Here is an 11135-nt window from a genome sequence, read left to right as displayed (position 1 = left end):
GCCCCTACCTGCACACGTGCCCCGATCACCACTTGTCAGGACGGGGAGGACAGAACAATTCACATCGCTGGAGCCATGGACACCGGTGCTGGCGAGTCTGCGCCGACCGGCAGCGTGGGCGTGGCGTGTGCGTGGAGCGACACCTCGGCCACGGGCGTCGTGGCGCGGCCCGACAGAGAGTTCCTTAAGGGACGCCTGAGGGCGCTGGAGGCGCGCGCCGATGCTCTGCGCCAGAAAAGGCACCGCGTTGATGAGCGCAGGTCGGCACGTGCGCTGGCCGCCGAGGCCGGCGGCGCTGCTGTGTACCCGGCTGCTGGCCCCGCCGCGCAGGGCCCAATGCTGCAAGTGCCCCTCATGGACCCCTCTGAGCTGCCGGCTATCAGCACCGCTCCTGCCGTGGACGACAAGGGTGACAGCAGCCCCATGGTCGACGGCGACGCGCGCATGGCGCAGGCCGAGGCGCGATTCAACGCACTGCTGTCAGAGATTGTTGGCGGTGGGGCCGACGAAGCGGCAGCGCCGCCCACGCACGGCGAGGGCATCAACGAGCGTGTGTTGGCGGCAACCATAAACCAGCTGCTCACAGCAGCGACAGAGGTGCTGGAGCGGCAGGCCGCCTCGACGGCAGAGGTGGTGCTGGGCACCGGCGAGTGCGAGGCGCTGCACGCGGCTGCGCTGCTTGGGGAGCTCACGGTGGGTGATCCACCCTGTTGTGTTAGGAGGGGTCCCGCAGCAATGCAAGTTCGCCGTCTGTAATCTTGCTTAGCTCGCCACAGGCGGGTGTGCTTCAGCGGCAAGCCTTTCGGTACCTCAGCAGCTGTTTCCGCCGTGTAGGCACCCAGTCATGGGACCAAGCTCAACCTTTATTCCCCCCCCCATCCTAGGCCGCCACTGCCGCCCTGGAGCGAGAGGTGGGCGTCGCCCCGATCAGCACCAGCGACAACCTTCTTGCCAACAGCACAGGCGCCGCGGCCCCTGTTCCAGAGCTGCCAGAGCCCCCGACCCTGCACGACGCGACAGCCTCTGTACAGTGGCCACGCCACGAGGTGGAGACGCAGCCTGCAGATAAGGGCGCTGCGCCTGACGGCACTGCGGCGCGCCGGTGGAGGTCTGTCGTGGGCCGCGTTCTGGCAGAAGCCTATGCGGCAGAGGCGCGCTCGCCCCAGCGCGACGGCAGCCTGGTGTTTTCTGCGGCCAGCCTCAGTCTGGAGGTCGACACCCAGGAGCTGCTGCTGGCAGCACTGGAGCGCGCACGTGAAAGGCTCGCGCAGCAAACCTCCTGACACAGCACACTGGTATCTAACGGCGTTAAGCCAGGAGGTGGCGCCGGCGCAGGTGCCGAGCTGCTGCCAGCAGCTCCTCTGTCGAAGTCTGGGGCTCCACTGCTCTCGGTTGAGCATCAACTTCGCTACAAGGCCTACAACAAGCGGAGCGCAGGATTCACCCTTGGGCAGACCTGGTGCAACAATCTGCGAGTGAGGCGTGTGGACAAGGCATGGCGGTTGTTTTTGTGGAGTTCCCATCACAACAGCGCATTGCCATGCATCGCCATCCGGTGGCTGCAGCAGTTGCACTGCCGCCCACAGCTGTCGCCTAGTCATTTGCGCTTTGTCTGTCGCTCGATGACAGGCTTTTTCCAGGGATCGATGCTGCGCGTGGGACTGTAAGGGTTCAGGCCCGTCCCTTTATCTTTGTCCTCTTGCATAATTGACGCAAGTGACGATGCTGGGCAGGCGTGTTTGTCTGTGCCGCTGGTGGCAATGCCCCACAACCGTGTTGCGTGCTGCACCACTTTTGGATCGAGAGTTTTTTTCACCGTCACCCTCAGCAACAGCCCTGAGCAGCCGCGTGATCGGCACTTTCTCAGGCCACACAGGGGCGTCATGTTGGGGGTCAGGGCGTCGAGCTTCCGCACCCTCTTTTGATGTGACAGCTATGGTTTGTTTTTGGTTTCTGTGGGCTGGCCTTGACCTCGGGACCACAACCCTTGAGGAAGCACAGCCCACTAAAGTGCGCGTCAAGTTGGGCCCCTGTGCCTTGTGCACCCGTTTGAACCGAATGATGTGGCATTTGCGAGTTCTTTTTGCACAATGTTGTACATGCTGTATGCCTGGGGTTTACGCCTGGCAGGGTTGAGGGTCTGCGATTTGGGAGGAGGGATTCCAACCACACGTCTGCAGGGCGTTCTATTGCCGACTCGCTGAGAAGATGCAATTTTCCGGGACGAAGATATGCGTTCTCTCCACACAGTGAGAGGCAGACGCGGTGCAAAGGCTAGCACCCGAGACTGCTGAGGCGCATGGTTAACGCTGTTTTCGTACGTCTGTGTGTGTTAATATTCTGCTGACGAGTGGGTTCCTGCCCAGGGGTTTTGCAACGATTTGAATCCTTGGTGTGGCATGAGTCGCAGCATCAGCGCAGATACACCCACATTTGATGGCTACGCGCCGCTTTTGCGAGCAAAGAGTATGTAACAACACAAGATCCTCAGCAGACACTGTCTCACACCTTGAAGCCATCTGGCAGCACCATGGGTCCCGCCACCTGCGTCAGCGATAGTGGACGTTGTGCGAATGGTTGGCTGGGGTCCAAGTCCCTGAACTCCAGGCGATAGTGGGCTTCAGGTGCCAACAGCAACAGCATACTCGCAAACTTGCAGGGCCTCAGCAGTGCAAGCGTTTCTTCCACAAAAATGCGGGCAGTCCTCATCAACAACGATCGTTCAACCTGTACTTGTGCAGAGACATTCTCCAACCCCCCCCCCCCTTCATGCACTTACTCCCATCCCCAGCCTCCGTCCCAACCCCTCCACACACTCACATCTTCCTCGCCACCACCCCCTCCCCCCCACCTCCCGGGCCTTGTCCTCTGAGTACAGCTGCTTCACCAGCTCAAGGGCAAACTCAAACGCTGTCCCGGGGCCGCGACTGGTGGTCAGTCTGCCGTCAACCACCACGCGCTGTGCCACCGCGCTCTGGTCCACCAGCTTGTCGGCGAATGCGGGGTGCGCGGTCGCCTTCTTGCCGTCAAGCAGCCCCTTGGCCTGGAGGAACACCGCCGGTGTGGCGCAGATGGCCGCGCTCAGGCGGCCCCCGTCACGCTGTGCCTGCATGGCTGCGACTAGCGGCGCGCTGTCGCGCAGGCGCTCTGCTCCCGGCATGCCTCCCGGCAGCGCGATCAGGTCATAGGCCTCCCTGGTTGCCTCCCCGATGAGCTTGTCAGCCACCAGCCGCACGCCGCGGCTTGTTGGGGTGGGGTGCGGGATGATGACCTCCAGCAGCGTAAGTGGGGGATGGAGGGTACACGGCATACGGCTGCAAGCTCAAATCCAAGCTACCGTAGGTGTGCTGTTGGGCCAATCACTCGTCCCCTGCCTCCCTGGGTCAAGGGACGCACACCGCTTTGTGTAAGTCACCTGCAGGTCACCTCCAGCTTATCCTCCACCGAGGCTACCACCACGTCCGCGCCAGCACGGCGTAGAACATCTATTGTTATCACCGCTTCCATCTCCTCAGAGCCGTTGCCGATAGGCACAAGAACCCGCTTGGCAGCGCGCGCCATCACTGCAGCTCCACGCTGTCGGCTGGCCGCCAACACAAATGCCTGCACGCCTGATGCTCGCACGCAGGGTTTCCAGTCATTAAGTGGTACTACTTTGGCTGCTGGGGGTCTGAATGGCTGGCTGCAGGCAAAGATCATCTTACACTGTCAAGGTGATCTTGGGTCGCAGTGAGCGCAGCTTAAGACCCGATAAGACGCCTTTTTAGCATGCAATCGCCTTATGGCTACGGGAGGCAGCGGGATGCTATCGGACTGTCATTTCGTTCCACGTCATATGATGTACCTACGACCAGCAGCTGTTGTTGATGTGCAGCAACACCAATCACGGATCGATTTTGAGAGTCATACATTGTCAACGAAGACGCTTGTCAACGACGTAGAAATGTGCAAGCAAATGGCCAACTACGGTAGCCGGCCGTGCCATGTTGTTGAATAGTTGACATGGCTCGCGCACAGCGCTAGCAGTGGCCGATGGTGCAGCTCGAACGTCGGTTATATACAGACGTTCATGGACGGCAGAGATAAGCATAGCAACGGTGACGGTGCAGCGACAACTTGCGTGCGGGCAACGTCGCTCTGAGCTCGCGCAAGGCAGGGCCAGTGCTGCATACCTTGGAAGTGAGAGTGCAGCACTTGGCCAGCGTATGGATGCCTTGAATAACGTCAGGGATACAGTCGGCGCGGACACCATGAGCAGCAGCAGCGTGCAGTCGGTGCACCAACAAGACGGGCTGCTCGTGCTGCTGCAGCTGGGTGACCCTAGGAGGATCGCCCCCTTATCCACGGGTGCTGGTGACTGCGGCAGCTGCGCAACGCACTCGGGCGGCGATAGCAGCACTAGCAGAGCTATCGCATCTTGCGATGCATCCCCACAAGCAGACACGGCACAGCCCGCTGACCAGGAGGGAGAAGACAGCGCAGCGCAGATGCCGTCAAGCCACGAGGGCGAGCAGCAGCGTGAGGAAGTGAATAACGGCAGCAGAGCCATAGCCAAGGAGGGCGCGCTGCTGATGGGGGAGGCGAACAGCTTGCAGCAATACAACGGAAAGCCGGCCAGCAGCGCTGATGTCCTGGGGCACATGGCGGGGTCACGTCGACACCAGGCCCGGGGAGACGGGTTGCGCGCATCTGCAGCGACCCGTGGCAGCCGACCAGGGAGCGCGGCGCTGGCGCCTGCGCCGGCGCAGCATGCGGCTGCTGGCGCAGCGGCACGAGTGCGCGCCAGCACCGGCAGCATCCCCGCAAGTGCTGCAGTCTCGATAAGTGGGGCAATCCTTCGGAAGGAGAGGCCGTCAAACAATGTGGCAGCGCAACGAGCCCGACGTTCGCTGCCGGTCAACGCGCAGCAGCGATCTGCCCTGTCAAACCACAATCGAGGGGATCTGGGGGCCTGGGCTTGTGAGCAAGGGGCCGCAACGCCAGTTGGCCAAGCATGCAGGTCGAGCTCGGGCAGCCGAGGAGGCAGCAGCAGTAGCAGCAGATCCTGCGGGGGTGGTTCCAGCCGCTCAGCGGGATGGGCTGGCAGCGTCTCAAGCAGCAGGTTCAGTGGAGGCAGCAGCAAGGGAGCTGTCGGGCCGCCTGTGTGGCCGCGCACATTGCTGGCGGAGGAGAACACGCTGCTGGCTGAGCAGCTGCAGGTGGAGAGGGGGGGGAGGGGTTGCATGGGTCGTGCATACTCAGATTCAGCCGGGTGGTAGGCATGCCTTTACCGCCACATGCACGCGCTACTATGTGGGTGGACTGGCACAGTGGCCCCGTGCTCGCCTGTGCACCGCCTGCAGGCGTCGCTCGCCCAGAACGCCGGCCTGCGCGTGCAGCTTCAGCAGAGGGATGCTGCGCTGGCGCGCAAGGACGAGCTGCTGGTGCAGCTGGCCACTCTGCAGGGGCAGGGCGAGGCCAGCGGCAGCGCCGGGTGTGGGCCGTTGATGCTCGGCCAGCAGGGCGCAGGTGATGAGTACGATTCTTGGCATCAGCAGCGCTTGCAGCGGCAGGGGGGAGACCAGCAACAGCAACTGGATGACACAGAGGATGGCAGCGTGCATTTGGAGGAGTTGTCGGCTGATGGCGATGCTTTCCTAGCCCTCGACGGGGAGCTACAGGTGGGATAATCTTTGCAAGGGATGGGGTGATGAGCAGCAGATTCTCTGAGCCACGTCTTGTTTTGTGTGTGCGCGCGCGCACGCGAGTGCGGTCTCGTGCTTGTGTGCACGCGTATGCGGTCGGTGGCCAGTGTGTCCACACAGACGTTCATTTGCGTCGCGCATACACAATAGAGTATGTTGTCAAGCTGCAAAGTGGCAGGCCGAGCGGCAACAAACCTTTCATTCCTTGCCCTTCCCCGTTGGCTGCGGCACCCGTCCTGCCTGGCACTCTCCACTCGCAGCTGCCAAGCGAAGACCAGCCATCCCCGCCGAGCTCGCCCAGCCCCCGCGGCGCAAGCGTCGACGTCAGTGCACCCAGTCAGCATGATGCAGCGGAAATTCGTAGCAGCAGCTGTGCAGGCAGCCACGATGACACCACGGGAGTCTGCAGCCGCGTCGCGGTGCAAGGTTTTGAGCCCGAGCGTTGCGTGACGCCATTGCTAGGAACGCCCCCGGCTGCAGGCAAGCCAGGGCTAAGGGTAGGCCGCAACGTCCCAGCCCTTGGCGAGGGGCGCGACAGCCCGGGCGCTGCAGCAGGGCCTGGCGCCGCCAACCGCTGTGGCGCGTGTGGTGGCAGCCAGGACGGAGACCCCTGCAGCGGCGCGGAGGGGGACGGCGGCCACACGCAGCTGCTCAGCCCCGGCAGCAGTGGCGCATCGTGCAGTGCGCGAGCGTCAAGCCCTCTGTCTGACAGCCCTTCCATGGAGGAGCTGCAGCGGCTCACGGGGGAGCTGCGTGCGGCCCTCACAGACCCGGACAAGGCGGCACGTCACGCGGCCCACCTGCAGGGCCACATGTCGCGCATGCAGCAGCGGATGAGGCGCGTTCACGTGAGGCGGCGAGCACCACCGGTGGAGTCGTCCCGGGCCAGGGACTCAGCGGCAGCGACAGCAGGGCGGGGCCATGGAAGCAGTGGTCACGCGGCTCGCTGTCATGTAGAGGGGCCGTGCACGGACGAGCCCTGGCTGTTGGTGGGCAGTGGCGCAGCAGTGGTAGGGGGAAGCATCGCCAGCGCCCGTGAGGAGGAGGACGACGGCGCCGCGGCCACACTGGCAGAGCTTGTGAGTGCTGTGGGTGCCCTGTCTGACGAGCTGGCGGCGGCGGCGGGGCACCGTTGTGAGTCGGCGTTGCTGCTGTCAGGACTTCTGCAGGGCAGCCCTGCGCCAGAGGCGCAAATTCAGCAGCTTCCGCCACAGCTGAGGGACGCACTCTCCGCCGCCGCCTCACCAGCGGGCAGCCGAGAGGCTGCGCGGGCGCTGCGGCGGGTGCGAGCCATGGCATCGGGGCTGCAGGTCAGCAGCGCGGCAGAGCTGGGGGCGGCGCACGCGTCGGAAGTGTTGCGACGGCAGGCGCTGGCCTTGAAGGACGAGTTGAGTGGATTGGCAGGCCACGCGCCGTGGCGGGACGAAGCAAGACTGAGGATTGGGCCTGCGGGCGAAGCCGGCAGCACCACCGCTGCCATCCTGATTGCTGCTGGTGACGGCAGCGCCCCTGGTGGCTGTGAAGATGGAGATGACAGGGAAGGCGAACGGGACATGGGCACATCGCTCATGGCTGCATTTGACGCAGCCGCCATTGCGGCAGGGCCCGTGATTCGACATGCACCAGCAGGCGCCGCAAGGGAGCCAATCCCCGTCGCAGCACTGGCAGGTGCCGCGCAGCGCAGCAGTAGCAGTGGCAGCAGGGGCGTGTCCAGGGAAGTCCAGCTGCTGCAGTGGTGCGCCCGTGACAGCGCCAGCGGCGATGCCTCCGGCAGCCAGGGGTGCAGGCCCGGCGGGCGGGACGCCGCAGGGTTCAAGGCTGCGTCGCTGCTTCGTGAGCACGAGCTGCTGTCGGAGGACCTCGCAGGCATACGGCGGCAGGTGACAGCGGCGCTGTTTGCCAGCAGCGAGGGCAGCGCGCATGATGTCGGTGTTGGCGCACTTCCGACTGGGCCGATGGCGGCAGCCTCAGGAGCCGCGAGTCCAGCAAGCAATGCGCAGAGTCCCTGCAGTGTCAACCGTGGCAGCTTTGCGTTTGGCAGCAGTGCTGTAGTGGAGCCGCGCTCTGTCAGCTCCGGCAGCGTGTCCTTCAGCGGCTTTGCCGCCACTAGCCGCACAGGGACACCATCCGTGCACCAGGCGTCACCATGGGCTGCGAGCCAGCTATCGCCAGGTCGCAGAGGCGCGCGGGCGTTTGCCACCAGCCCACCCTCACCGCCGCTGCCAGGAGTCAGCGAGCAGCCGCACGAGGAGGGCACGCCAGTGTTCATCACGCCACTTTGGCTGCGGCGGCTGTCAGGGCGCAGTGATGCAGAGACGCAAACGCCGCCCGACGAGCGTGCAGTGGCTGCTGAGGCGGCGGCGGTTGCGGCGCGGGCTGCTGCTGCGGATCAAGAGGTGCGCGCGCGGCAGCTGGAGGGGCGGCTGCTGGTGCTGCAGCAGCAGCTGCAAGAGGCTGACGTGCGTCGCAAGATCAGTGCTGATGCCCGCGACGAGGCACTGGCGGCGCTTGCGGCGGTGGCACAGCAGCAGGTCCAGCTGCCCATGGATACAGACCACTGCGGCCCCAGCAGTCTGCCTGTGATTGCTGGGGCTTCTGCTGCACCAACCTGCCCATCATCCCCGCCGGTGCAGCCGGCGTGTGAGGAGGCGCTGCAAGCGGCATTGCCGCCGCAGGCTGCGTTTGTTGGGCAGCTGCAGCTGGCGCTGGCAGCCACCACAGCAGGGCCCACCTTTGCAGCCGCACCTAGCGCAAGTGTCACTGGCAGTCTGGAGAGCGCCGCCTGCAGCAGCGTGTTTGGCAGCTCTTTGGTGAGCGGCGGCAGCAGATCGCACGACAGCACCCCATCCAAGATTCCCCATGGTAGTGCGGCGGCGTGGGGTGGGCGTCAGGCATTGCTGCCGCTGCAGCACGACTTGAGCCTGCTCCCGGTGCAGGACGAGCGGCAGCGACATGCAGACGTGCATGAGATGCAGCCCAACCAGTGTTTAATTATCAAGGAGCAGTACAGCCCGCATGCAGGCGGTCAGCGGCAGCCTGGGCTGGTGGGGGAGCAGCAAAAGGAGCACCTGCAACAGCATCAGGCGCACGTGCCGTTGCCAGTGGTGGCTGCGAGCCCTGTCTGCAGCACGCCAGTTGGCATGCAGACGGCTGGTTCACCGGAGGCTGGGGAGGACATGAATCCTGCGGCTAAGGATGCCAGCCCTATTTGGGGATTGCACAAGCCGCAGCAGCCCCTGCCACAACTCTGCAGCCATCAAAGGCAGGCAACTTCGGCACTGGTGCCCTCGGCTGGGGTGACCCTGGTTCCGCTGCTGGACACGCCTCGGAGCAGGGGTAGCGCACCGCTGCTGACGCCGCGCAGCACGCGCCCATCGATGAACCGCGCCCCTCTGCTGACGCCGAGGTGCACCACGCCGTCCTCGCCGGGCCGGGAGACAGGGGCCAGGTAGTTTGCTTCAGGGGCGCGCATGAAAGGGGCCCAACCTCAAGCTACAGCCTGTTATCATTAGTCAGCACGACCAGGCAACCCTGCTAGACATAATTCTCTGCGTTTATGTGATTTTCCTTACAATCAATCATGTTTTCAACTATGATTACACGGCAACCCTGACATATTGGACACCAGCAGCGCAGGAGTTGAGGGGCATGTATTTCTCTGGAGGGGACCAATTCATCACCTACTTACTGCAGGACGCTGATTTCCTACTTTGAATAAAGCACCACTGACAGCTGTGTAGCTCAGCAATAGCTTATGTGATGCCGCCCATTGATGTATGCTTCAGTGAGTTTCGGACCAATCCGAGTAACCCACGCACGACGTTGACTTTCGCCCTGGGGTGCGCTTGTCGACTGCAGCACAATTTGACTGCATCAATGGAATCTCGTCTACATATGAGCGGCGAGGCAGGCCAGTGCTACTTAAAATCACAGCGACTGAAGCCGGCCATCTTGTTGCTAAGGCCGAAGTCTTGCTGGTGCTGCTGCTGCTGCTGCTGCTGCTGCTGCTGCTGCTGCTGCTGCTGCTGCTGCTGCTGCTGCTGCTGCTGCTGCTGCTGCTGCTGCTGCTGCTGCGGCTGTGGGCCGTCGTCACCTGGCCCTGAGCTTGGAGTTCAGCGTGGCGGGGTGCTGGGTGACGCTGCCGTTCGCCGCAGACGCGACCCTCCTGGTCGCCATCGCTGTCACCAGCTTTGCTGGGCAGCTGCTGCTGACATCGGCTGGAGTCGGCCTCGAGAGCGGCTTCCATCAACTTCTCGCAAGTGAGCTTTTGCATGGCGCTCGCCTTGTGCTGCCATGGCCCTGGTGGCTCTGCAGACACCAGGTGGCCAAACACAGCAGGTGACCTGCTTTGTCCGCCAGCCACCCCTCGTGGACAGCCAATCACAGGTGTCTGAATCAATGAACACATTTGAATTGTGTGCCGACGCCCCGCCAACCAAGCGAGCCTCTCAGCCCCTCTGTTTGCGGCCTATTAATGAAACAGACGACGATTCCGAGCGCACTTTGAGCGCAGCCGTGGAGCAGACCGTACGCACGCTGGCGCGCGATCTGCAGCGGCTCAGCTTGGACTGTCTACAGCACTCATGTACATTACGGTACCCTTGGACTGCCAGGCTGTGCAGGCACTCACACCGACCTGAGCTGTCACATCATACACGTCACATCTCTTTGAGTCAATGTTGTGTGCCAGGTACGTACGTCAGATGATCAGAACGATCTCATGTCCTCATGACCCCTGGGCCCCCGCGTCATTAGTACCCACCCACTCAGGCCTTTATCCAGTCCTCACGCGCGTCCATTTTATTCTGATTTCCTACAGACTGCAAGGATCCCGATCTGCTTTGCGTGTTCTCTCGTCACGTCTTGCGGCGCCCTTTTTCGATCCGCATAAAGCTTTGCACGGATGGCGCTGGCACAGCAGCTGCACATGAGCCGTGCCGCACAAGTGCAGCGCGGCTTCGCCCGGCGAGTGCCAGTGGCGACTAGCCCTCAGCGAGCCACGCGCCATGCGCATGTTACCCGCGCTGCCGCTACTGAGACAAAGTTCATCCCCAAGTGGCTTGTGGTAAGTGGGGCCGGGGATGAACGCTTGTGCGCGGATGCCTGCGGACACATGCCGTCATGCAAAGCTTGCTCTCATGCGCATCCTGTCATTCCCGCTCTGTCTGCGCCAGCGCTCTGCTCCACCAGGACAGGGGTCCCCGAGCCCAGTAGTCCCAACTAAGGCCTCTGGCATGAGCGCAGACTGTTCAACCCTGATTCTTAAAGGCCCGGTCCCTCGTCACAGGTGTACGATCACCTGAAGTCTGTCAGGGCAGAGTCCATCCTGGCCAATGAGGCCGCCCGTCTGCTGGAGACCGGGGAGTGGGTGCTGGTGGACGTGCGCAAGGCAGAGCAGGCGGCAGAGGCCAGCCCCAAGGGTGCTGTCAGCATCCCGCTGTACAAGAAGAT

The 11135-nt window shown here is 63.2% G+C and overlaps 3 protein-coding genes across 3 annotated transcripts; 2 read left to right on the top strand and 1 right to left on the bottom strand.

The window, feature by feature from the left end:
- Positions 1-75: 75 nt before the first annotated feature.
- On the top strand, positions 76-1283 carry MNEG_4973 (hypothetical protein; the record flags this gene model as incomplete). The annotated part of the gene is made up of 2 exons (XM_014046550.1): positions 76-693; positions 885-1283. The coding sequence occupies 2 exons, from the start codon at positions 76-78 to the stop codon at positions 1281-1283; spliced, it is 1017 nt and encodes a 338-aa protein (XP_013902004.1).
- Positions 1284-2502: 1219 nt separating this feature from the next.
- On the bottom strand, positions 2503-3112 carry MNEG_4972 (putative Protein DJ-1; the record flags this gene model as incomplete). The annotated part of the gene is made up of 2 exons (XM_014046549.1): positions 2503-2544; positions 2852-3112. 2 exons carry the CDS (start codon positions 3110-3112, stop codon positions 2503-2505), a joined length of 303 nt encoding a protein of 100 aa, XP_013902003.1.
- A 1138-nt stretch (positions 3113-4250) lies between these two features.
- Positions 4251-5198, top strand: MNEG_4971 (hypothetical protein; the record flags this gene model as incomplete). Its single annotated transcript, XM_014046548.1, has 1 exon — positions 4251-5198. A coding segment is annotated over one exon (948 nt), but the record flags the coding sequence as incomplete, so codon positions are not given.
- Between the last annotated feature and the right edge of the window lie 5937 nt (positions 5199-11135).

Source organism: Monoraphidium neglectum (genome assembly GCF_000611645.1).
Source record: "Monoraphidium neglectum strain SAG 48.87 unplaced genomic scaffold scaffold00719, whole genome shotgun sequence".
NCBI lineage: Eukaryota > Viridiplantae > Chlorophyta > Chlorophyceae > Sphaeropleales > Selenastraceae > Monoraphidium > Monoraphidium neglectum.
Note: the sequence above shows the minus strand (reverse complement) of the source record. Positions and strands in the feature narration are given on the sequence as shown.